The sequence below is a fragment of the Tachysurus fulvidraco genome, chromosome 18 (genome assembly GCF_022655615.1).
Source record: "Tachysurus fulvidraco isolate hzauxx_2018 chromosome 18, HZAU_PFXX_2.0, whole genome shotgun sequence".
NCBI lineage: Eukaryota > Metazoa > Chordata > Actinopteri > Siluriformes > Bagridae > Tachysurus > Tachysurus fulvidraco.
In genome coordinates, this window is record NC_062535.1 from 18294608 (window position 1) to 18321970 (window position 27363).

General features: G+C 36.8%; 4 protein-coding genes and 1 long non-coding RNA gene across 6 annotated transcripts in view; 4 read left to right on the forward strand and 1 right to left on the reverse strand.

Annotated features, from left to right (window-relative positions):
• LOC113643839 (hemicentin-1-like) overlaps positions 1-2655 on the forward strand; it is a 276071-nt gene extending 273416 nt beyond the window's left edge. The window contains 2 exon segments of the mRNA XM_047803071.1: positions 687-892; positions 985-2655. Of these exon segments, the coding sequence (XP_047659027.1) occupies positions 687-892; positions 985-1039 (261 nt within the window). The 3' untranslated portion in view covers positions 1040-2655.
• LOC113643841 (B-cell receptor CD22-like) lies at positions 2282-9798 on the reverse strand. Of its 2 annotated transcripts, none has more exons than XM_047803561.1 (8): positions 9384-9798; positions 7690-8037; positions 7345-7593; positions 5036-5293; positions 4860-4950; positions 4684-4729; positions 4000-4205; positions 2282-2807 (listed from the first exon to the last, which is right to left on the reverse strand). In XM_047803561.1, exons 1-8 carry the CDS (start codon positions 9424-9426, stop codon positions 2750-2752), a joined length of 1299 nt encoding a protein of 432 aa, XP_047659517.1. In that variant the 5' UTR covers positions 9427-9798; the 3' UTR covers positions 2282-2749. The 2 variants fall into 2 exon arrangements, with proteins under 2 accessions (XP_047659517.1, XP_047659518.1); XM_047803562.1 differs by having other exon boundaries at positions 2282-2804; positions 9384-9796.
• Positions 9799-11962: 2164 nt separating this feature from the next.
• LOC113643831 lies at positions 11963-13011 on the forward strand. The gene is made up of 3 exons (XR_003440884.2): positions 11963-12037; positions 12165-12266; positions 12409-13011. It is a non-coding gene; the product is annotated as an uncharacterized LOC113643831 (long non-coding RNA).
• A 2821-nt stretch (positions 13012-15832) lies between these two features.
• LOC113643838 (polymeric immunoglobulin receptor-like) lies at positions 15833-19702 on the forward strand. Its single transcript, XM_047803620.1, has 6 exons — positions 15833-16056; positions 16310-16645; positions 17458-17550; positions 18345-18443; positions 18568-18602; positions 18677-19702. The coding sequence occupies exons 1-6, from the start codon at positions 16017-16019 to the stop codon at positions 18809-18811; spliced, it is 738 nt and encodes a 245-aa protein (XP_047659576.1). The 5' UTR covers positions 15833-16016; the 3' UTR covers positions 18812-19702.
• Positions 19703-21941: 2239 nt separating this feature from the next.
• On the forward strand, positions 21942-27157 carry LOC113643834 (polymeric immunoglobulin receptor-like). The gene is made up of 4 exons (XM_027148270.2): positions 21942-22111; positions 22399-22734; positions 26034-26126; positions 27048-27157. Exons 1-4 carry the CDS (start codon positions 22072-22074, stop codon positions 27155-27157), a joined length of 579 nt encoding a protein of 192 aa, XP_027004071.2. The 5' UTR covers positions 21942-22071.
• Positions 27158-27363: the final 206 nt, after the last annotated feature.

Consider the following 27363-nt stretch of genomic DNA (forward strand, 5'->3'; position numbering starts at 1 on the left):
TTGAAAAATCAATGATGCACTGAGGCCGCGAAACTTGAACCACCAAACTTGAACCGCAAAACTTGAACCACGAAGTGGCGAGGGATTACTGTACACCAGTTTACATATGTATCCCAGTTCCCTGAGAAGGGAACAAATTAGCACTTCCTTCAGACAAATAGAGGCTGGAGTAATGTGACGTAGCTGCCCTTATATGGACTTGCTGGCGTGTAATCACTTCGTCATGTGTGATTCCCGAGCCATTAAATTGACACAACTTCCTCAAAGAAGCGGTCCTACAGCATCAGTCCTGTTGCAGATTCTCTGCGCTTCTCAGGGAACTGGGTTACATACGTAACCTGGTGTAGTTTTATTTAATGTTGTGGAAAGTACACAAAACAAGTTCCTTGTTAGAGGAGCCACAGTCAAGTGGAACACAGTTACAGTCATCACTCTTCCTTGAAATGTCAGAACACTTAAAGTTAGTGGTTTACCTCTGACTGTTACAAAGGATTATTTAATCTATTTATGTGGTGCATCTGCTATACACGTCTCTGTGAAAATCATTAGAATGAGTGCATAAATATAAAGCTGTGATTTGCAGCTGTGCTACTGTCAGAGTTGCTGTAGTAATGATTACGAATAGTAATCCAGAACTCAGCATGCTGTGGTTTAAATGTTCAGCATTGTCATGTTCCCCACATCAGGATAATCTTTATGACAACATAGCAGTGACAAATCCAGTCAACACTGCCTCAACCAATCAGGATGAAGTTCTGTATGCGAGTGTTGTACATCAGAGGGCAGTTGATCCAGGGAACGTTGAGAGTTCTGCTCTGAAAGCTTCGGGCTGTGAGGATGGAGAGGTTCAGTATGCTAGTGTTAGGTTTAAATGCACTGCTGCGGACTACAGGTGAGAGGAGCTGGTCTGTTTCCTACAGTCTAACAGAGCTGGAAATTATCTTATACTGGATCATAATGTGATTATTCTCTCTCTTTCTGTAGGCCAATGCTTTCCAATGCTGAGGATTCCACTGTAATCTACAGCAGAGTGAAATAAATAACATTCATCTATTAATTTAACCTCATCACAGTTTCCACTTGGTAATAGCGGGAAGCATCTAGAAGTCCTCCACAAGAACTCATGCTTTATTTAAAAAGTCCAACGTATTTATATATGTATATACAGCAGTGTGTGCACATGTGTGTGTTCTATGTACTGTAGAATAATCAAAGGTATGCAAATAGGTTCAGTTGAGAGATGACTTATTTATGTTATACTATATGATTGATTAATTATACATCAGAATATTTATATACAGAATAAGCATATACTTTAAACTCCGTTTTTATAGTCATAATTTAGAGTATGGGGGATTCATTTAAATATTTCATCTATAAGCCCAACTATTTAATTAGTGTGTGTTTTATTTACTTGGTTTTACTATATTTTATATGCACCTGTTATTACAATTTATTGTGTTTTTAATTTAATTATTTTTTATTATAAACTCATTAGTAACTCTTGTATTATAAAGCAAGGCTTATTAATAGGACTTCAGTAAAATCTATAAATATATCATGTATACACTAGTGCATTAATATCCAGAGATCATTTAAAGAAAAATCATTAAAAAAAAAAAACTTTATTTCACACCCATTATATCACATGACAAATTATGTCCATCAGACTCAAATCAATCCAAATTAAATTAACATGAATATCCAAAACTATATAACAAAACAAATGAACCAAATTACATCCACAATCAATACATAATTTGCGTTCCCATTTCCAGCATTTAGCAGACACCCTTAGCCAGAGTGACTAACATTTATTTATCTCATTTTTAGATAGTGAATTAGGGTAAAGGGCCTTACTCAGGGGTCCAACAGTAGCAGTTTGGTGGACCTGGGATTTGAACTTACAACCTTCTGATTGGTAGTGCCCCTTAACCACTAGGCTACAACATCATTTTATAGTGCATGTGTTCTCCAGATGCATCCACAGGAGATGTGTATCCACTTTCAGCTCACTCTCATTTAAGAAAGAGTCATTTCATTGTTCATCTGTCAGAAACAGATGCTTCAAAATGAAGCCTTGTAAAGCTTTACAGAGAAGCTTGCTGATTATTATGAATGCTTGTGTGTGTGTGTGCCCTGCGATGGGTTGGCACTCCGTCCAGGTTGTATCCTGCCTTGATGCCCGATGATGCCTGAGATAGGCACAGGCTCCCTGTGACCCGAGGTAGTTCGGATAAGCGGTAGAAAATGAGTGGATGTGCTGTAATCTACACCAGCAGTGTTCATTAAATCTACTTCACCTGATAGTCAAATTATTTAGCTTGATAATCACTTGATCAAGTTGATCTTATTGTCAAGATATTTCACACACCAATTTGGAAAAATAAAGACAGTATAAATTAGCAGTTGCATGTTCTGGTAAATAGTACTTTAGAACACCCCCCCCCCCTCATCCCCCACCCACCAAAAAAAAAACATATCACCCACCAACCTTCCTGTCCAGACCACCAGAGGGAAACCTTTGTACTTAGCCTTCGTTAAATGTTATGAGCCATTAAATGTCACTTACTATAATGATCTAACTATAGCTATCCATGTTTTCAGCTTAGTAGCGTGTAAAAGGTCAAAAATAAAGCAAGTGTCTGTTTCTCAGCCTCTGTCTCTTATTCTGAAGCTGGCAGTCATCCAGCGTGTTGAAATATTACAAATATTAGAAGGTGTTAGAAGGGTTTTGTGCCAGTGCTGCTCACTTAACACTGCTGTAGATGACTGAAGGATGTTCTACAGTTTCAGCCTTTCGCCTGCTGAGAAAAAAAAGAAATAATAATAATAATCACCAGGATGCGATCTTTGGGGTCCAATTACCCCACGGAAAGATTTTGTCAATTTACATAAAACACTATAAAGGCCTCAGATACACAATCTGTTTGTGTTTTATCATGTTTGTTCTAAGCTAACACTAAAAAGTGCTTGCTGAAAGCAGGTGGGTGATGGGGGCATGTTAATGATTAAAGGTGGGGTGCACAATGTTTGAGAAATGCTTCAGAAAACTGAGTCAGGCCAACTAACAAAACAAAAGTGCAGCCAATGAGCAGAAAGGGGCGTGTCTTGTCAATATGCAGCTGAGAGAGTGTTCAGTGGGAATGTCCTACAGCGTTTGAAACATTGACATGGCGGGTACCTGCCGTTACCTCAGCCTCAGGTTCTAGGTGTTGAACGTTGTTTTCAAGGTGAAACGGATGAGCTTTCACGGTACAACACAGTACTACAGTACAAAAACACATTTGTATTACCATAGTATTACTCAGTGAGTTAATTCACTGATAAAAATATCCCCTCGGTCAGCCGCCCCAGCAGGTTCCGCCATATGAGTTTCCTGGGTTATGTATATATGTGTGGGGCGGAGCTATCAAAACACCCATTTGACACCCATTTGACTTTCAAGCATCATGCACCCCACCTTTAACAAATTAATACTGAATCACTGCAACCTGTTCAATTATACATGTGAGTGATCATAGTGTTCACAAATATCAACATGTTCCATACAATTGTTGTGCATCAGACTGCCTTGTGTTTTATCATCAATATTGTTTATAAAGCCATAATAAATCAGAAGTATGAATCAAGGTTATATTGGGGGTGGGGTAGAATCAGATAAAAATAAACAAAATTATCATGAATCAGAATGAACAGGTTTGATAGAATAACTACCAATAAAGTAACAAAATAAAGGAAGAATAAAGAAACTGAAAATAGATAGAATGGCAAGGAAAAAAACTTATATATATATATAATATATACTTATATTTTATATATATATATATATATATATATATATATATATATATATATATATATATAATGTATATATAAATATATATATATATATATATATATATATATATATATACTGTATATATATATATATATATATATATATATATATATATATATATATTTATATATATATATATATGATTAAGTTCACCTCACCTGTGTGAAGAGGAAATGTTTACTGTAGTGTACAAAACATCCTCCTCCTGATGATTCTTCACCTCTTTATCACGAACCTGCACAGTAGAGCTTACTACAGAATTCAAAAGTTTCCTCGGGTATGCAATATTTGCATACTGATCTTCATCCTGATTTACCAAGCGGGAGTTAGACTGAGGTGCAGCAGATTGGACAGCTACATTATCCTGAAGATTAAAACAATAATATATTATAAGCTAATAAAATGAGATCAATAATTACTTAAAGGGGTGACATCTACACCTACTGTACATCAGTGTTTTTCATCATTCACATCTACATTATTTTAAAAAAACCCTCTTACAAAGGACAATTTTTAATTCTCCTCAATATAAATCTATATCAGTATAAATTTTACTAGCGAGGGTTCAACCAAGCAATTTTACATTCAAATAAAAAAGGTAAAAAATATAACACAACTTTAGTTGATTAAAGGTTTCTGCTAGATAATTAAATTCCAAAATCTGAAATCATTGTCACTGAAAATAAATAATAAATAAATCATTGGCAATGTAATAATAAACCACTTAGCTTTAAACGTAGCCATGCTTCATTTGCATCAATACATTTATTATTACACCAACTGTCTGCATTATATTCATATAAATATCTCTGTGTACAGATAACTGACGGTTATGGACTCACGTGTTGTCCAGTGTGCTCTTCTGACCAGCAATACATCTTTTTTTTTCTGTATAGAACAGAAACCTATTATTGTAATTTCCATTATCTACTGGATATTCTTGAGATGCATATAACATATTATATATATATTACTTTTAATGTAGAATCTAGCTCTGTAGACTTTTAGTGCAGCTTACCTCAGAAACACAACGGTGAGAACGAGAGAAATAATTGAGAGACACAAGATGACCACTACAATCGCTGTGCTTTGTACTTTTCTCTGCTGACCTGTCCACCAAAAATACATCAATCTCACACACATTTCAAAACTTACAGTATAACCACATCATGTCAAGTTCCCCTCTTACTGTACCAACAACTTTCAGAGTCACACTGTTAGAGTACTGATGTCCGACTTCATTACTGCACTTGCACTTGTACTCTCCACTGTCCTCAGAGCTGATCTTGGAGATGTTGTAGGTCTTTTCCTTTCCTACTGATGTCTTCCCCTTAAACCAGGTGTAGTTCTGTACAGGTGGGTTAGCATCACTGCTGCAGGTCAGAGTCACTGAACTGTCCTCCACTATCTCACCAGAGGGACTGATGGACACTGAGATGTTCTTTGGACGATCTGCGGTTTGAGGATGGAAATAATGATTAATCTACAGGTCAAAATAATGAAATGAAACAAAGGAAAATTTCAGAAGTCAGATTTAAGAGAAAATAACAAATGGATAATTTGCATAAAAATCATGGAAATGTGATTTTGTTGTTTAAACTAAATGTAATGTAGTAAAGTCAAGGCAACATATAACTGATATTTAAACAGGTATGAACTTATAGTAGCTACCACTAGTTTAGATTTCAAAGTTTTAACACTTAAGCTAAAAAAAAAGAAAGAAATGACAATAATATTAAATGAAGGTCATTAAATCATGTGCAGTGGGTACGATGCTGACTCACAGGTCAGGACCTGGGTTTGGGTGACTGTGAGGAGTTCAAATTTATTCCAAGGCTTTTAGAAGTACACAGTAAATCATGTTTGCTGAACAGAGCAACATGTTTTAATGCAACTTTGTTCATTCACGTGAATGAAGGAAAATTCAGCATTAAGGCAAGATTTTGTGAATCTGATTGAAATTCAAATTTTATTTATCACATATACAATATACGACTGTCCTTGATATAAAAATAGCCAATTAGTAGTGAACAATAAATAAAAAAAATAATAATTTAAAGTAAATAACCTTATGCAGCTCTGATTTGCTAAAACTCTAAAAAGTTAAAGGTACAGCACATGCAGCACCGTTACTGATTTACAAGGTAGAAACCCTGTTTCCTTTCCACCTTTATTCATGTGGGTATAATGAACAGCAGTAAAGAAAAATAACTAAATTTGACAACTGTTACTTGGCTTTGTTAAAGACGATAGCAACTATCTAGCAACGAAGAAAACAACATAATAATATGAGCATTTTATATATAAAATATATAAAATGTGTGATGTCCACACTGGCCAGTGATCACAAAAATTAATGAAGATTCTGTTCTTCTAAACAACTCTAACCATCTGCTGTTATCTGAACTAGAGCTTTAAAATAAACACATCTTAACGTGCATCACAAAACTACACCAGGTTACGTATGTAAACCGGTTCCCTGAGAAGGGAACGAGGTGCTGCGTCAGTCCCTCGAAAGGGAACAAATGTTTTCTGCACTTTATTAGAGATATTTCTTAATCACGTTTCTCTGAGCAGCGACATAATTGAACTAGAACATTTCAGCTGTGTTTAATCTGCATCTGCTGTACACACGTTACACAGCTACTCTGCTGTCTATTCATAAATCAATCCTTCTCAACAGTCTTTTACAGAAAAGAGAACAATCAGGATATCACAACTATCAGCATTCAGAATGTTCACAGATAGTGTCACTGCTGCCTTGTTTTTAAAACCATTACTGCCATGAATCTGTGACAGAAAATAAATAAATAAATAAATAAATACATAAATAAATAAAGAGGGTTTCACAGAAACTGGACAAAAATGAAGAAAACAGCAGCCTAACATCAGGAGCACAAACAAGGCAGAAGAAAGGAAAAAGAGAATACTGGAACAAAACTAGAAACAAAACCTCAAGCAAAGAAACACGTTAAAAACAGCTAGTTAAATACCCCAGAAAGGAACAGAAAAGGTGCACAGATGAGAATAATAACTGTGTGAAGAAACAAACAAACAAACAAACAAAAAAGAGCACAATGAGAGCCTCTAGTGGCCAAACAAATCCAAAATCCTGAAGAAAAAATAAAATAAAATAAAGAAACACAATTATGACCTCTAGTAAAAATAAATAAATAAATACCAAATGATGTTCATCAGAAATAATTTCTGATCAATTAACACACAAGAGGAAAATAATGCGATTTAAAAATAACCAGTGCAGAGGTCATCAATTGCTTCAAAAGTTAGCAGCATAGAATAAGTGCAAGCTATATAATAAAATTAGTACATCACCACCTTCAAGAGCTGAAGGGTATTATTTCTGAGGTGTACAATAGCATTAGAGCATTTCTTAGAGAAAGGATTTATTCAATGTTCATGACAATGTTCAGTTATGATACACAAACTCCAAACATGCTCAATCTCCCTGTGCAGTAACCTGTAATGTATTCACATGTACTCACATTTCACACTGAGGGTTTGAGCAGGAGAACGTAGATGTTCATAACCTCTCACAGCACACTCATACCTGCCTGCGTCGTCTGCTTTAGTCTTCTGCAGAGTCAGAGTGCTATTGTTGTTCTTTGTGTCAATAATGTGGTTGTTTTTGTACCAGATGAATGTTGGTGTGTCTGAGAGACTGCAGGTGGTGTTACACACTAACACTGTGTGATTTCCCTCCACCACATTTTCAGGAGTCTCCACTCTTAGCTCTGAGTGGACGAGAAATTCAGAATGATTTAACATGGTAATCAATATCAGATGTGCTGATAGTGATTAATAATAAAAAAACCAGTACTGTACATTACCTGTGACTTTGAGGGTTACTACTGGATAAAAGTGGTACAGGTAGTTATTTTTGCTTTTCTTTGCTAAGACACTGACCCAGTACATCTGTTCATCTGTTTTCTTCACATCACTCAGTCTGAGGGGGGGGTGATTCTGTACATCTGTTAAATACGTCACTCTGCCTGAGTAACCTGGTTCCTTATACAGGTCAGTCGGCACTTTACCCTCAACTGGGTTAATAAACCAAAACCTCTTTGTCACTGTAAGACCTGGTTGGTGTGTGTAAGTGACGTTCATAATCACTGTAGATCCTTTTAAAGCACAGAGATTAAGTTGGCTGTATTTCACACTCCATTCATTCCCAAGAGCTGAAACATGATACATAAAAGAGGTGATTAAAGATTATTATCCTGAACCCCATCAAACACTCAGTTCACTCACAGAAATAAACTGCTGTATGTGCTGCTGTTAGAGTAAAACAATAAATGGGGTTGTGTGATGAAACAGATTTACAGTTACCATGCTAATGTTGATTAGAATGCAACAGAATGCCTAGGTCAAGTATCACACATTGAGAGTGACAGTCCCTCATTTCTGTCTTTTGTCACTCTCTCCATTCACACATCACATTTCTCACACAGAAAAACTTTTTGACTATTTATCATTTATTTAATATGCCACAGCGCCCAAAATGTTTCTGTCTGCACCGTTGTCTCTATGGAACCGGGCAGGAATCAAGCGCGTCTCCCCTGGAGCTCTTAGTTGAGCCTGACACTTATCAGCCAATCAAAAAAGAGGCTACACAATAGCCAATCAGAAAATAGCACTATTGTATCTGGGTAAGATTTAACGCAACAACCAATGAAAAAAAAAAACACACTCATTAGCGAGGGTATTTTCGATGGTGGGTTTGAACAAAACCTCAACACAAAACAGCTTGTCTCTGGACGGGACATTGTCCTCAATCATGTCCCTAAAAATGTCTGGGCTTGTGCTGAACTGTTTTATATGGGAGCAACATTACGCACGATAAAGGGGTCCAAAAAGGTAACAAACACTTACAATAAACACCACCAGTCATAATCTCTCTCTCTCTCTCTCTCTCTCTCTCTCTCTCTCTCTCTCTCTCTCTCTCTCTCTCTCTCTCTCTCTCTCTCTCTCTCTCTCTCTCTCTCTCTCTCTCTCTCACACACACACACACACACACACACACACACACACACACACACACACACACACACACACACACACACACACACACACACAAATAAATAGAAATTAAACAAATACTTTGTATTTGGTTAAACTGCGGTCAGTGATCCTTACCAAAGACAACTCCCCCATTATTATTATTATTATTATTATTATTATTATTATTATTATTATTATTATTATTATTATTTGTACAATATCCCCAAGACACAACTGCAGTATAATAATTTTTCCATCTATTCTCCATGAAAATGAGGTCTGAAGATTGAGTAAAAAAATGACTATCACATCAATCTATCTATCACTTTTTCCATAGTATATAGAGACCATAACTAAACAAACAGCATCATGATATATAGATAAAGCTGCTGTTATAGACAATTATTCAACTATTTATGACCAATCAGAATCTTGAATTTAACAGCACTGTGGTGTAAGGCATGTTAAATTCAAGGAAGAACAGTACAATAAGTACATATATAAGAAATAAGGACTGACTTACTGAGACTCGTCAGCTGAGAGAAGAGCAACAGCTGAAACATCATGATGAACGAAATCCTCCAAGAAAGCTATAAATTTATACTGAAAACTCTTCTCATAGAGCAGTAAACTCACTTTGGTTACTTCTTCCAACAGCGTTTTGAATTACTTTTCACAAGGTTCACATGTAAGCACCTAAAAATTACGTAAGACTGGAAAGATTCCTGAGAAATATACCAAAGCAGCCACATAAAAGTTTATTTTCCTTTTTTATGGCTGATGAACTAAACTATTTTTGAGAGTTTTAGAGATTATAGAACTTGTGGCTCACATTAACATCACTGCATTGCATTAAATCTGGCTACAGATAAATAACGAGCATGATTAATAAATGATGTGTCGTCAGTGTACATCGCTGCTGAGCGCTTCTGGGATGCAATTTCCTCTTTTCTGTTCTTTTTCAGTTCTGCAAGTGACTGAGGATTTTTGCAACCAGTTTCAGCAACTACAAGTTACTTCAGAGGAAACTTACACAAAGCACCATTCAAAGGCAACATTAGTACATAAATATAACTGGTGACAGATGGGAAATGGGAATAAATCGTTCTAATAAAAATACATTTGTGATATAAACTGCATTTAATTAGTAATAGACTTATTAATAGATACAAATAACAGTTTTTGTTGTTGTTGTTGTTTTGGCTAATGCAGTTTCAGTGTTTTTAATTTAGGATCTTCAAAATGACATAACAGCAGAATATTCACATTATTTTGCTGATCTTACAGATTTCATCATTCACACAGCAGAAAATAAAGAAGAAAAAAGAAGAACAGAACACCATTTTTAGACAACGTTTAGTGTTACAACACAGACTTGAAATGAAGAAAAAATTTGGAGTTTGCACCCAATTACCCTGAGACCTCCATATTATTTCTGCTTAAAGGAATTTCTGTAACACAGTTTTACATCACTGCTATTTTGGAACACAGTTTGTAGACTTTACAGACCCATTATCAAGGCATTACATTTTAAAATTGCATCATTGTTTTTAATAAATGTATGTATTGTTCCTAATGGTGATGCATGTGCAAGCCTAGTCTACACACTGTGTTTGTTTGATAGCATGACACAAAGTTGTGTAACAGGTGTAAGACATGGCTTGTCATTTATTTTTATCGCACTCAAAAATAAAAAATGTAAAAAATGAACAATATTTGTAACAAACTCGTAGCTGAAATGGGCTGAAGACAGACAAACCAAAACCAGAGATGGATAAAAAAGTGGTCTTTATTTTAAATCTGGAGGTGAGGGTGAAGTGCTCGGTGAAGTAGAGGAGTGGATGACTGCATCATCGAGGTGTGTACTGCCTATTGATAGGTGGCAGGGGCCCCTTGCAGGCCAAAGAGAAGAACTGCCATTGGCAGTGGTGAAACTAGTCTTGGGTGTGGTGTCTGGGGCTAGGGTCATTTACCAGGTGTAGGATGGTCTAGGAAACCTGGTAAATGCCCCAGATGCCAGGGCGCAAACTGGCACCCTGGTATAAAGATCTCACACACACACACACACACACACACACACACACACACACACACACACACACACACACACACACACACACACACTCACACACACACTAGAGCACTTGAGAGGACATAAATGGTTTCAAATTATATTAAATGATTTACAAGTGCCATGGATAGAGAACCTCATAAGCTACAGACAATCTGTTAGAGACTGCTAGATGACCCCGATAAAATATATCAAGTAGTAATCCTAGGTTACGATTTAGGCCTCATCATAGCACAGAGATGTCACTGGTTAAAGTTGTAAATGACCTACAACTGGCCTCTGATCAGGGTTGTGTCTCCTTGCTGGTGTTGCCTGATCTTAGTGCGGCTACTGAAGCCATTGATCATATAGTTCTTTAATAGGCTAGAACATGTTGGAATTAAGGGAAAATCATTCTCTTGTCTCAGGTCTTAAATGACTGGTCATTATCACTTTGTAGATGTAAATGGTGGCTTCTCTACATTATAACTGTCCCTGTGACTTTATACGAGCCAGTTAATAGAAATAAAGGAGGGATCAGTTTTGCAAAATATTCCAGAGTCTTTAGTTTGTAAAAGTAAAAAAAAAAAAACAGGAACAAACAGGCAGTAACAAAGATTTCAATTGCTTTTATCGTTAATCTAAGATTTATGTGAGCTCGAACTCACTGCAGTATTCACATGTAGGTGCGTCAGCAGCAGGACTGGGAATGAAATGTCTGTTGTTTAATTAAAGTAAATAGCATATAGTTGAAAATACACTCTATAAAATGCTGGGTTGTTTTTCAACCCAAATTCTGGGTTGAGACTGCTTGGTAGGACTTTGGGTTGTTTTAACCCAAGTTTGGGTTGAAAATTGTCTTGAGCTTTAAAGCAGCGGCGCTGGGTTGATAACACGGACGTGAAAGAGAGCATGCACGTCAATGTGAAAATCGGATGACACCTGTGCGAGAAGCCGCCATTTTCTTTGTTATTTTAATTCTGTCTGAAACGTAAGTTATTCAATATGTATTTAACGATGGTCAGGCTTTCAGTCAGTTAAACTGAGATTACGTCACTTGGCCGTGAAGTAATCTCAGTTTAACTGACTGAAAGCCTGCATCTTCATCGGAGCTTTGAAGGACAAAGGTAAATGCTTTTTAAATATTACTTTTGTACATGTTAAATCTACTTTATCTTAAAACTTTAAATGATTTCTGAGTTAAATACGGGTTTGATACGGCGGAGTTTACTTGATTGTAACATATTTTGTTAGGACATCCAATTTCCTGCTCTGCTTCTACATTTTGGTTAAAACTTCGCTGTGAGGTTGACAAGCGGGAATGACTGAGGTCAGCTCAGGCTAAATAACGTTAAGGTTTGAAATTAAACATGTTCGACTTCATTCTCATTCTTCAAAATCATTTTATTCGTGACACACCCAGTATAATTAGGATAATTTAGGAGCAATTCGTGGATAAAATGCCTTTTGACTGACATTAATATTTTCTATGTATTAGTTGATGGCAGCAAGCAGTGTTCCCTGGTGTGGCAGTTTCTACACACTGTGGTGTATGGACTTCCTGTTCTGCCAGCATTCATTTTTGCAGACAAACTGTAACTTATTTTTTTGTTTTTTATTTTATTATTAATTAAACTGTGTATAGTTTTACAACACTGCAATTACATTGCAATTGATGATTCTTACTGATGATTCTTATATCTTCAGATATTGAGGTTTATGTAAATGTTATGAAATGTTTTCATATTTTAAATTTGTATTCTTAAGGTAAATTTTTCTGACTGAAGTCAGTGATGCATTTACTGTGATATTTTCATAGAATGCAAGCGTTTTACACGCTGTTATGACGAAATCAGCTCCGTATAATAGACATATATTAGATATAAGGTTTGCTATTTTAGCCTAGAAATCCTTTACAAATATAAGAAAATGTGTATTAATAAAACGAAGGACGACATTTTATTTAGATCACCTAAATTGCTTACACTTACTTCAAGTTCAATTCAATTCAATTCAAGTTTATTTGTATAGCGCTTTTTACAACAGGCTTCATCTCAAAGCAGCTTTACAGAACATAAACATAGAACAGAAGTTAAAGATAAGGAGAAAAAAAAATTAATATAGTAAAAAATTAAGATATATATATAGTTCACAGTGTGTATGTATGTATGTATGTATGTATGTATGTATGTATGTATGTATGTATGTATGTATGTATGTATGTATTTACTTATCCCCAATGAGCAAGTCTGAGGTGACTCAGGCAGCAGTGGCAAGGAAAAACTCCCTTAAATTGGTAAGGAAGAAACCTTGAGAGGAACCGGACTCAAAGGGGAACCCATCCTCATATGGGTGGAATTGGGGGTGTGATTACAAATATACAGTCAAACAAGTGTTGAATTGGTTTAAAGATCACATGGAGTTCAGATCTCCTCTTGGTATCATAGAGTCCAACTGGAGCTGGTAGATCTGTAGATGTCTCAGGATTTTCATAGAGTCAGCCTCATCTCAGTGGAGGTCCAAAATCTTCATCACACGGAAGACGATCGGAGCTGGTACAATGTCTGGATGCCTCGGGATGGGTAGAAAGAGAGAAGCAGTGTAGAGGGATTAACATATTTGCTGTTCATAAAAAAGGTGCAAGTCTAAAGTATAGGTGCATACTTTTATGGGATGAATTATATATATATATGTGTGTGTGTGTGTGTGTGTGTGTGTGTGTGTGTGTGTGTGTGTGTGTGTGTGTGTGTGTGTGTGTGTGTGTGTACGCCTGACTAAAGAGGTGAGTTTTTAATCTGCTTTTGAACTGGGAAAGTGTGTCTGAGCCCCAAACACTATCATTATTACTTCCGTGTTTCCCGTGGGTGAGGTTGGATTACTGAAGTAAGTATTGCTGTAGATTCATTATTTTAATCACTTAAGTTTCTGACCCATTTTGGGTTAAATTAAACCCAGCAGTGTCAGCATTTTTAACTAATAGTTGGGTTAAAATCACAACCCAGCATGCTGGGTTAAACATGATAACCCAACTAGTTGGGTTAAAATAACCCAGCGTTGGGTTTGTCCCTTTTTGACCCAGCGTTGGGTTGCCAAAATAACCCAAATTGGGTTGTTTTTAACACAGCAGTTTTTAGAGTGTACAATTTAGGACAAAAATACAAAATGTTTCATCATTAGAAATGTATTTTTGTATCTTATGACATGAATATTTAGTTTTCTTTGCTTTTGAATATGATATTAAATGATTAAATGATTGGAGTCTATTGACAGTAAGTAAGTGTTCTGTCTTCACTATCCAGTTAGACAGACAGTGAACAAGTGAGATGTTGGTTCATGGCTTTTAATCTTGCAATAGCTTTAATGAATATTTTCTCATTTAACTTTAACATTGATATTTTGTAAAACTGTAAACAGACAAAGAATATACAGCAATTAGAATTTTATTCAAATTACATATTCAACATGCATAGCTAACTACAGTATTTACTGCCTAAAAACATACAAAAAAAACATTAAATCAACACATTAAGCATTAAAAGTTTCATTGTCATGTGCATCTGGTAATTATGTCCTTAGTTTTAGGTAATAGCTCGTAATCACGAACTCCAAATTACCATAATTATCATATCAAAGGACCGCTAGCATACGGCGCTACCTAATGCTCACTCTTTGCACTTTACGTTTTGTTTTTAGCAACATTTGCATCTCTAGATTAATGAACCGTAATGAATAATGATTAATGAACTTTATATTTAAATGACAAATAACACAGCCTTATGCGGGTCACAACTTCACCGTACGATCCGCTCTTCTGCCTTGACACTTGTACAATGAACTCGACACGTGTAATACGGAACTTACCATCCCAGTCCTCGCCACAAGAGGGCGCTTAAAGTTCAACATATAACCAAAATCATCTTTCTTTACAATTAAAAATTAAACTGAACCATTACAGTAAGGAAATCAAAACTTTAGTTTTTGTTTCTAATTTCTAATTTTGTTTTAATTTTGTTATTTCTGTTAAATGACAAGACTTTTGTCTAAACAAAGTCTGACCTTTCTGTCCAAATTAAATAATTAAGGCATGATAGGATTTTATTTTGGTAAAATAAGCGTAATCTAGAGGCCTTTGCCCTTCATATAAGCCACTTCTGATTCCAAATGATCACCTAGAAGTCAAGTTATTATTTGTTGTTTCTACAACTTGGACAGGCGACAAGACTTTTGTCAGGGTGTGTAAACCATTCAGTATGTTAGGGTGTAAGAGAGAGCAATAGTGGCTCAAAACCACATCCTCCCCTCTTACTCACTCACACACTCACACACACACACACACAACACACACACACACACACACACACACACACACACACACACAAACACACATACACACAGCAAACTCACTCACAAACACACTCACACACATACACACACACATACACACACACAGCAAACTCACTCTCAAACACACACACACACACATACACACACAGCACACTCACACACGCGCAAACACATACACACACACACAGCACACTCACTCACAAAGACACACACAGCACAAACACACGCACACACACACACACACACACACACACACACAAAAACACACATACACACAGCAAACTCACTCACAAACACACTCACACACATACACACACATACACACACACAGCAAACTCACTCTCAAACACACACACACACATACACACACAGCACACTCACACACGCGCAAACACATACACACACACACAGCACACTCACTCACAAAGACACACACAGCACAAACACACGCGCACACACACACACACACACACACACATACACACACACACACACACACACACACAGACACAGCAAACTCACTCTCAAACACACACACACACAGCACACACACACGAGCAAACACACATACACACACAGCACACTCACACACACGCAAACACACATACACACACACAGCACAAACACATGCACACACACACACACAGCACACACGCACACACACACAGCACACACACAGCACACACACAGCGGTGAGAGGACATTTTCACTCATTCTTAAACACATTTGAAGAATCTTGAGATTCTATCAGTTCTCTGTGAGATGAAGAAAAGTTTCAGCACCTGTTTCATCCTGCTGGCTGGTAAGATGATAAGTTTATAGAAGATTTCTTTTCAAAGATTGATCAACAAACCTAACTGTTGATTTCCTGTATTGTAAAACCTCGCTATTTAAAAAATAAAGACGTCTAAAAAAGAAAAAACATCTTCACTAGACATTCAGGTGAAAGTTATCTGATAACGTTTTATTTATTCATTTATTTGTTAATTAACTATGTAAATGCATCATTAACATTATGTAAAAGAATGAACATTGTACTGTTTTCTTATTTGTAGCGTCAGTCCTGGGTGTCATGCTGAATGATGTTGTCTATGACAAAGGAAGTGAAGGCAAGTCTGCGGTCATCAACTGTTCTTACGCTGCACAATATAAAACCTCTCACAAATATTTCTGTAAAGGAATTAAGAAAGACTGTAAGACTCTTATAAAAAGTGATGGACAGAATGAGTGGACGCTGGAAGGAAGACTGTCTCTGCATGACAACAAAGAGAAAAATATTTTTGTGGTGAGCATCAATAACCTGAGTTCTGAGGATTCAGGACGATACGGCTGTGGAGTGGAAATAACAGGACAGGACCTGATTACTGTAGTTCACCTGACTGTGATGAAGGGTATGAGTTCCATTCATACATTTTCATATTAATTCTATACATTTTGTAAACTAATCTAATTGGTCTAATTGTTTCAGCTCAAAGAATCGTTTACCTACGTTATTGCTCCACTTTCACTAAGTGATTCTTCTATAGATTTTCTTTATACACATAATAATATGAATAAATATGTATAAATGTTTTTATCATTAGACAAAACCATCAAAAAAAGCAGGTTTGATTTTATATAATGTCAGGTTTTATATAATATCAGGTCCTGGTTACAACACAACACGTTTTCTCACATGAATGAATCAGCCAGCCTTGAGGACATGAGGACATAATTTACCATTTTATTAAAGATCCTGCTGACGGGATAAATATTAATTACTGTTAGATGATTAATGAGAACAGGAATGAAGCTCCGCAACATTAAATCTAACTATAAATGGACAAAATCGCTGTAAAAATGAAAAAAGTAAAAATAAAATAAGAGTTCGAATTTCAGTGTCTTTGGGGGAAAGAATGGTTATTACAAGCTACCTTCCTGTACTGCCCTCAGAATAAAGCACAAAGTGAAGTCGTACCCCCTGGCACACACTGAGGGGTAAATGACACCTACAAGGTGCTGCCTGTGGTTTGAGATGCAGTGATGAGAAATGTGTAAAAGTGTAGGTGTGTAAGTTTATAAAGTTTTACAAGTTCGTGTAAGAAATTAAAAAATAAAGCATCTTAATACAAATAATATAATATTATAATCTTAATATAAATATTCTGACGTGTGATGTGTGTTACTGGAGACTGATGTGGACTTGTTTGTGTGTAATGAACAGAAAGACACATTACAGCAGCAACATATAGATCAGAAAGTGTGACAGAGACGACAGGAAGTTCTACTCGGCCCAGAGAGTCTCAGACACTTTCAGGTATGGAACAAAACTAAAGATGTTCGTTCTAAGCCCAGAAAAACTGAAAGCAGAAATGAAGGCACAGCTTGACTGCTTGTTATGACACGTTGCTTGTATTTTGATGTTTATCCAAACTTCTCCATACGACATACGACATGTCCTCAGTCCTAAAGAAGAAATGCTCAAATTTATCAGAATATTTAATGATATCTTTAGGACATGATCTACAGTATATAGTGATTAGTAGTTTTTCATTTTTAGTCTGAAAGTGTGTTTGTGTGGTTGGGAGTGTTAATTCTACACATACACACACACACACACACACACACACACACACACACACACACACACACACACACACACACACACACACACATACGCACACAGACACACACACACACACACACACACACACACACACACACACACACACACAAACACACACCCACACACACAAACACACACAAACACACACTCCCAAACACACACACAACCACACACACACACACACACACACACACACACGCACAAATGGACACACAAACGCACACAAACGCGTACACACACACACACACACACACATTCACACACACAAACACGTATACACACACACACACACACACACACGCACGCACGCACGCACACAGACCTCACTTCCTCCCAACTCTAGCCCACTGTCTGGGTTGTGTTTTATTATAAAGATCACTGTGGTTTACATAGTTATATAAACCAGTCTTTATTCTCTAACCTCACTGATTATTACAGTTTAGAATAATTTTTTATTTATTATTATGTTTTTGTTTGTTTTACAGGCATCTATTCCTACATTGGAGGGACTTTTGGTGGAATCCTGCTGGTGTTGTTAGTCATTTTCTGTGTCTTCAAATTCAGAGTAGTTCAAAGCAGTGCAGGTACAATATAATCCTCTTTATACCATTATATAGTTATAAACAATTAAACTGAGATCTCTCTCTCTCTCTCTCTCTCTCTCTCTCTCTCTCTCTCTCTCTCTCTCACCCCCCCCCCCCCTCTCAGGCACAAGCCAGCCCAATTCTGCAGAGAACATGGAGGTTTGTATAGATCTATTTTTATATATAATGCACTTACATATACTTTTTTTCACCTTTCTATACTGTAATTTCAGGACATCTTATATAGTGAGATACAGCACAGCAGTCCTGCAGAAGAGAATGCCTCTGAAACCCCAGACGTAATGTCCGGTCCCATCTCTTATCCAGTGTGCAGTTCAATATACGCCAAATTAACCAAGCCGAAATAAGAACAAGCTTCTGTCCTGTAGCACAAGGCTGCACCGTGGCCCTGAGGACTCACTGAGAACCTCAAAGAACTAAAATACTGTATGTGAAATTTCCAGGTTTTAGTCATTCCAGGGGACACAATAATGTGCAAATGTTAATATGATAAAGTATAATGATAAAATCACTACATGATTGATTTGTTGTTAGTGTGGGAACAGAGCCAAGTTAATTAGACCTTAAAACATGTACTTATTCAACTAAACAATTCAACTAAACAATTCACACCACAACTCATTAACACATGAAGCACCAGACTGCTAGCTGTGTTTCCTAAGTCCTCAGTCATGTACTGTATTTTAAAGCAGGGTCCCAGGTCCACCAAGCTGCCACTGTTGGTCCCCTGAGAAAGGCCTTTAACCCTCATTTGCTCAGTTGTATAAATTGAAATAAAAATGTAAGGCACTCTGGATAAGAGAGTCTGTTAAATGCCATAAATGTAAATGTAAGTACCGTCTGAATGAATCCGAAGTTTCCACAGAGATCACAGAAAGTCAAGTAGGAGGAGCAATTGGAGGGACATGGAACAGTGATGGAGGCAGGAAGTAGGACTGAAAAGGATGCACAGGATATGTTCAAAAAATGTTATTAAAAGATCGAAATTTTAATATTTGAACGAACAATTTTTTATGGTCACTGTATAGGGTTATATTATATATACATTATACTATTATCAGATGTATCTGCTGTAATCCACCTCATCAAACAATCAGTAATCAGAAATGGGGTTGTGTTCTAGCAACACTCCTGATGCTGGATTATGACTTTCACAGGTTGATTTTCTTAAATGAGATTAAATATATTATCAGTGGTGCTCAAAGGACAAAATAAACTGTACTTGAGTTAAAAAACTACAACTTCGTGTAAAAGTCTCATTACATTTCTACTTTAGATAATGTACACACTTACCTGATTTCTAATCACAATGAATTATCTTAATGCTGTTTTTAGGGATCTCTCCAACTGCAGACCAACACATTACAGAACTTACAGAACATGACAGAATCTATGTCCTTAAAGTAGGTGGCAAATTTGTGAGCACAGAGATTCACTGTAGGCAAAAGAGACACGATACACAAAAGGTGTCATGTTTAAATATTTGGACCAATACAGTCTTCTACTTCAGAGTTTAAATAATGATGGACAGGCTGAAAAGTTTAGTGAAGTACAGATCAGGACTTTGTCACCCATCAGCCCCTGAACATCACAAGATCCCAGGCTTATGTTATGTTCAAGATCTTGGAATGTTCTCTTGTGTTGTTTGGAGATGTTTATTACTTTCATGTCATGCTCTTGTTGATTTCTGTGTGACACCAATTAAACCTGCACTTCAACTCTATCTGTCTCCTGAAAAAAACACAACCCTACACTTACACATTAAGTGTCCACGACTTATAAAAAGAAGCATGTACTCTGTTACACTGTACAATATTTCAGCTATATTCTTCAGGTTACGCCCATAATGTCAAGGAACAAATCATCAAACTGCATGAAATATAAAAATATTTTATTGTATTTGTCCCCTATAACATTAACAAACATTATTTAAAACTTAACACAGTGTTTGCAGTTTATGAGGTCCATTAATCTACAACTACTGGGTTCAACTCATATCACTAAATAGATATAAATATATGCCACATAATGCACCATGACATGTGTGTGTGTGTGTGTATGTGTGTGTGTGCGCTCTCTCTCTCTCTCTCTCTCTCTCTCTCTCTCACACACACACACACACACACACACACACACACACACACACACACACACACACACACACACACACACACACACACACAAAACAAACACACACACACACACACACACACACACACAAAACAAACACACACACACACACACACACACACACACACACACACACACACACACACACACAGAGAGCACACACACAGAGCACACAAACAGCATACTCACTCTCAAAGACACACACACACACACACACACACACACACACACACACACACACACAGAAGTGAGAGGATATTATCACTCATTCTTAAACAAATTTGAAGAATCTTGAGATTCTATCACTCAGTTCTCTGTGAGATGAAGAAAAGTTTATAACTTCTTAATAAATATGTATAAATGTTTTTATCATTAGACAAAACCATCAACAAAAGCAGGTTTGATTTTATATAATGTCAGGTTTTATATAATAATAATAATAATAATAATAATAATAATAATAATAATAATAATAATAATAATAATAATAATAATAATAATAACCTTTATTTTCTATAGCACCTTTAAAAGTACATCTCAAAGTGCTTTACAAAAGCAAATAAAACAACAAAAATACACCACATAATATAAAGATTAAAATAAAACAACAAAAATATACTATAAAATAAGCAGAATGTAAAATTACAATCAGTCAATTAAAAGCTACCCCAAAGAAATGAGCTTTAAGCTGAGATTTAAAAATGCCAAGAGATTTTGCTTGCTTTATCTCAGTTGGTAAAGAATTCCAAAGTTTTGGAGCTAGTGAAGAGAAAGCCCTATCACCCATTACACACCTGGTTCAGAACGCGGTCACGCAGGGGCGTTCCCATAGCGTTTCGACGCAGCTCGAGTTCCGAAGAGGAACTAAAGCTTCTGCTAAAATATGCTCTTAATCAGAAGAGACAGACAGACAGACAGTCAGAGAACAAACAGACAGACAGAGACAAACCTTTTTCCATAATTGTGTCTGATTATAGTAGGCGATTAATAAACCATTTAGTATGTTAGGGTGTGAGAGTGAGAGCAATGGCCTCAAAACCACATCCTCCCCTCTCACTCACTCAGAAACACACACACACACAAACACGCACACACACACAAACAGCACACTCACTCTCAAAGACACACACACACTCACTCAGAAACACACACACACACAACACACACATACACTTGCACACACACACACACACACACACACACACACACACACACACACACACACACACACACACACACACACACAGAGCACACACACACACACACAAACAGCACACTCACTCTCAAAGACACACACACACTCACTCAGAAACACACACAGCACACACATACACTTGCACACACACACACACACACACATACACACACACACACACACACAGCACACACACACACACACACACAGCAGTGAGAGGACATTATCTTTCATTCTTAAACACATTTGAAGAATCTTGAGATTCTATCAGTTCTCTGTGAGATGAAGAAAAGTTTCAGCACCTGTTTCCTCCTGCTGGCTGGTAAGATGATAAGTTTATAGAAGATTTCTTTTCAAAGATTGATCAACAAACCTAACTGTTGATTTCCTGTATTGTAAAACCTCGCTATTTAAAAAATAAAGACGGGGGAAAAAGAAAAAACATCTTCACTAGACATTCAGGTGAAAGTTATCTGATAATGTAAAGAAAGACTGGTACAGTTTACTTAAGGTGATTTTTATTCATTGATTTATTTGTTAATTAACTATGTAAATGCATCATTAACATTATGTAAAATAATGAACATTGGACTGTTTTCTTATTTGTAGCGTCAGTCCTGGGTGTCATGCTGAATGATGTTGTCTATGACAAAGGAAGTGAAGGCGAGTCTGCGGTCATCAACTGTTCTTACGCTGCACAATATAAAACCTCTCACAAATATTTCTGTAAAGGAATTCAGGAAGACTGTAAGACTCTTATAAAAAGTGATGGACAGAATGAGTGGACGCTGGAAGGAAGACTGTCTCTGCATGACAACAAAGAGAAAAATATTTTTGTGGTGAACATCAATAACCTGAGTTCTGAGGATTCAGGACGATACGGCTGTGGAGTGGAAATAACAGGACAGGACCTGATTACTGTAGTTCATCTGACTGTGATGAAGGGTATGAGTTCCATTCATACATTTTCATATTAATTCTATACATTTTGTAAACTAATCTAATTGGTCTAATTGTTTCAGCTCAAAGAATCGTTTACCTACGTTATTGCTCCACTTTCACTAAGTGATTCTTCTATAGATTTTCTTTATACACATAATAATATGAATAAATATGTATAAATGTTTTTATCATTAGACAAAACCATCAAAAAAAGCAGGTTTGATTTTATATAATGTCAGGTTTTATATAATAATAATAATAATAATAATAATAATAATAATAATAATAATAATAATAATAATAATAATAATAATAATAATAATAATAACCTTTATTTTCTATAGCGCCTTTGAAAGTACATCTCAAAGCGCTTTACAAAAGCAAATAAAACAACAAAAATACACCACATAATATAAAGATTAAAATTAAAGCAACAAAAATATACTATATACTATATGGGGCAGTCATGGTCTAATGGTTAGAGAGTCTGATTCGTAACCCAAAAGTTGTGGGTTCGAGTCTCGGGCCGGCCACGACTGAGGTGCCCTTGAGCAAGGCGCCGAACGCCCCAACTGCTCCCCGGGCGCCGCAGCATAAATAGCTGCCCACTGCTCCGGGTGTGTGTTCACAGTGTGTGTGTGCACTTAGGATGGGTTAAATGCAGAGAACAAATTCTGAGTATGGGTCACCGTACTTAGCCGTATGTCACGTCACTTTCACTATAAAATAAGCAGAATGTAAAATTACAATCAGTCAATTAAATGCTACCCTAAAGAAATGAGTTTTAAGCTGAGATTTAAAAATACCAAAAGATTTTGCTTGCTTTATCTCAGTTGGTAAAGAATTCCAAAGTTTTGGAGCTAGTGAAGAGAAAGCCCTATCACCTATTGATCGTAAACAAGTTGAGAAGAATGAAGGTCACGAGATGGAATATAAAGAATTAAAAGCTCAGTCAGATATTGAGGAGCCAACCCATATAAAGCCTTGTAGGTAAGCATCAAAATCTTAAAATCAACCATAAACCTAATGGGGAGCCAGTGCAAGGATTACAAAAGGGGAGTAATTTGATCCCTTAACTTTGCTCTAGTTAGAATTGTATCACCAAAGCCAAAAAGGCATTACAGCAATTACGAGAAAACACAAAAAGGTTGATCAGTCTCTCAGCAACAGAAAACAACAGCATTGGACGCAATCTGGCAATATCTATGAGATGGAAGAAATAAGTTTTAGCCCTATTTTGGATATTTGGCTCAAACATTAAATTGGCATCAAAAATTACTGCTGAAACTCCACATTTGAACCGTCAAGAGTTAGCGTGACTGACCCAGCTTTGCGTAGTGTGGTGAGCCAACAAGCATAATCTCAGTCTTTTCACTGTTAAGGCAAAGAAAATTTTCTGTCATTCATTCTTTCATCTTAGAAATACATTAAGGAAGAAAATCAACAGGCACAGTTTCATTAGGTTTAAAATGAATATAGATCTGAGTATCATCTACATAAAAATGAAATTTTAAATCAAGTGATCTCAAAAGCTGGCCAAGAGGGAAAATGTAAACATTAAAAAGCAGAGGGCCCAGGATTGATCCCTGAGGAACTCCAGATTGAACAACGTTAACCTCAGATCTAAATCCACCCATGGCAACAAACTGCTTCTGATCAGTGAGGTAGGAGGACTTAAACCAATTCAAAACAGTATCAGAGACACCAAAAATAGTTTCAAGACGAGTAATTAAAACTGAATGATCAACAGTGTCAAAAGCGGCACTGAGATCAAGAAGGATCACCCTGGACGGAGTGCCGACCCATCGCTGGGCACACACACTCTCATTCACTCACACACTATGGACAATTTTCCAGAGCTGCCAATCAACCTACCATGCATGTCTTTGGACCGGGGGAGGAAACTCCCGAGGCACGGGGTGAACATGCAAACTCTGCACACACAAGGCGGAGGCGGGAATCGCCTGGAGGTGTGAGGCAAACGTGCTAACCACTTAGCCACCATGCCTCCCCCCCAGAGAGTCATTTATAATGCTCAAAACAATGGGACCCAGAGAAGTAAAACATGACTGAAACAAACCAGTGGGTATGGGATCTAGTAAAGAAGGGTCTGCTTTCATTTTAGACACCTCTGCAAAAAGGCAATACGTGTCAAGTGTAGAAAATTTTGAAAACATAGAACCAGAATAACAAGAAGTAAAAACAGCAGAAGAAGACAATGAGGAAGAAGCACAAAAACCTCTACGAACATTTTCACCCTTCGTCCCAAAGAAATGCAGGAACGTATTACAGAGATGATCAGAAGCAGTAACATGAGACAGTTTTATGATTTAGCAATTTGTTAAGAGAATTGAAAAGTTGTCTTGAATTTCCTTGACTGTCATTAATCAGATCTGGCAGAAACAATACCAGCCTTATATTCATGTATGCAGTCTTTCCATAATTGATGATGTACAGTCAGACCTGAGAGTCGCCACCTACGCCATTTTACGGCAAGATGTCTTCATCATACGCAAATCTACATTATTACCAAGGAGAAGGATGTACAAAATGAAACAGAGCATGACTTTAGAGGAGCAAATAAGTCCAGGCCAGATAAGAGAGCAGACTTTAACCTTGTCTCTAGAGGATCAGACAGAGAAACTACTTAATGAAGAGTCAATAAAAACAGTAAAGTCAGAAGGGTTAATTAACCTCCATTTCCGGTATGTCAAGATAAGAGAGGAGGCAGTGTTGACAACAGTTATGTGCATATAAAAAAGACTGCCAGATGATGACAACCCTAAATCAATAGCAGACAACTAAGACACAAAAGATCCATTAGATATCACAAGGTATAATATATAATATATAATATCAAATATTAAGCTTTCTTACATTAATGAATCATTTCAATTATACAACGAGCATCATTATATGTAACTATAAATGGACAAAATCGTTGTATAAATTAAATAATATGAGTTAGAATTTCAGTGTCTCTCGGGGAAAGAACTGTTATTACAAGCTACCTTCCTGTACCCCGGTCAGAATAAAGCACAAAGTGAAGTCGTACCCCCTGGCACACACTGAGGGGTAAATGACACCTACAAGGTGCTGCCTGTGGTTTGAGATGCAGTGATGAGAAATGTGTAAAAGTGTAGGTGTGAATTTTATACAGTTTATAAAGTTTTACAAGTTCGTGTAAGAAATAAAAGAATAAAGCATCTTAATCTCAGTGCATCTCACAACAGTATAAATATTCTGAAGTGTGATGTGTGTTACTGGAGACTGATGTGGACTTGTTTGTGAGTAATGAACAGAAAGACACATTACAGCAGCAACATATAGATCAGAAAGTGTGACAGAGACGACAGGAAGTTCTACTCGGCCCAGAGAGTCTCAGACACTTTCAGGTATGGAACAAAACTAAAGATGTTCGTTCTAAGCCCAGAAAAACTGAAAGCAGAAATGAAGGCACAGCTTGACTGCTTGTTATGACACGTTGCTTGTATTTTGATGTTTATCCAAACTTCTCCATACGACATACGACATGTCCTCAGTCAAAAAGAAGAAATGCTCAAATTTATCAGAATATTTAATGATATCTTTAGGACATGATCTACAGTATATAGTGATTAGTAGTTTTTCATTTTTAGTCTGAAAGTGTGTTTGTGTGGTTGGGAGTGTTAATTCTACACATAGACACACACACACACACACACACACACACACACACACACACACACACACACACACACACCCAAACACACACACACCCATCCACACAAACACACACAAACACACACATACCCACATACACACAAACAAACACACACACACACACACACACACACACACACACACACACACACACCCAAACACACACACACCCATCCACACAAACACACACAAACACACACATACCCACATACACACAAACAAACACACACACACACACACACACACACACACACACACACACACACACACACACACACACACACCCATCCACACAAACACACACAAACACACACATACCCACATACACACAAACAAACACACACACACACACACACACACACACACACACACACACACAGACACACACATACACACACATACACACACAAACACACGCAAACAGACACACACATACACACACACATACACACACACACACAAACACACACACCTCACTTCCTCTCAACTGTAGCCCACTAAAGATCACTGTGGTTTACATAGTTATATAAACCAGTCTTTATTCTCTAACCTCAATGATTATTACAGTTTAGAATAATTTTTTATTTATTATTATGTTTTTGATTGTTTTACAGGCATCTATTCCTACATTAGATGGACTTTTGGTGGAATCCTGCTGGTGTTGTTAGTCATTTTCTGTGTCTTCGAATTCAGTGTAGTTCAAAGCAGTGCAGGTACAATATAATAATCTTTATACCATTATATAGTTATAAACAATTAAACTGAGATCTCTCTCTCTCTCTCTCTCTCTCTCTCTCTCTCTCTCTCTCTCTCTCTCTCTCTCTCTCTCTCTCTCTCTCTCTCCCTCCCCCCCTCTCTTTCTCAGGCACAAGTCAGCCCAATACAGCAGAATACATGGAGGTTTGTATAGCTCAATATTTATATATAATG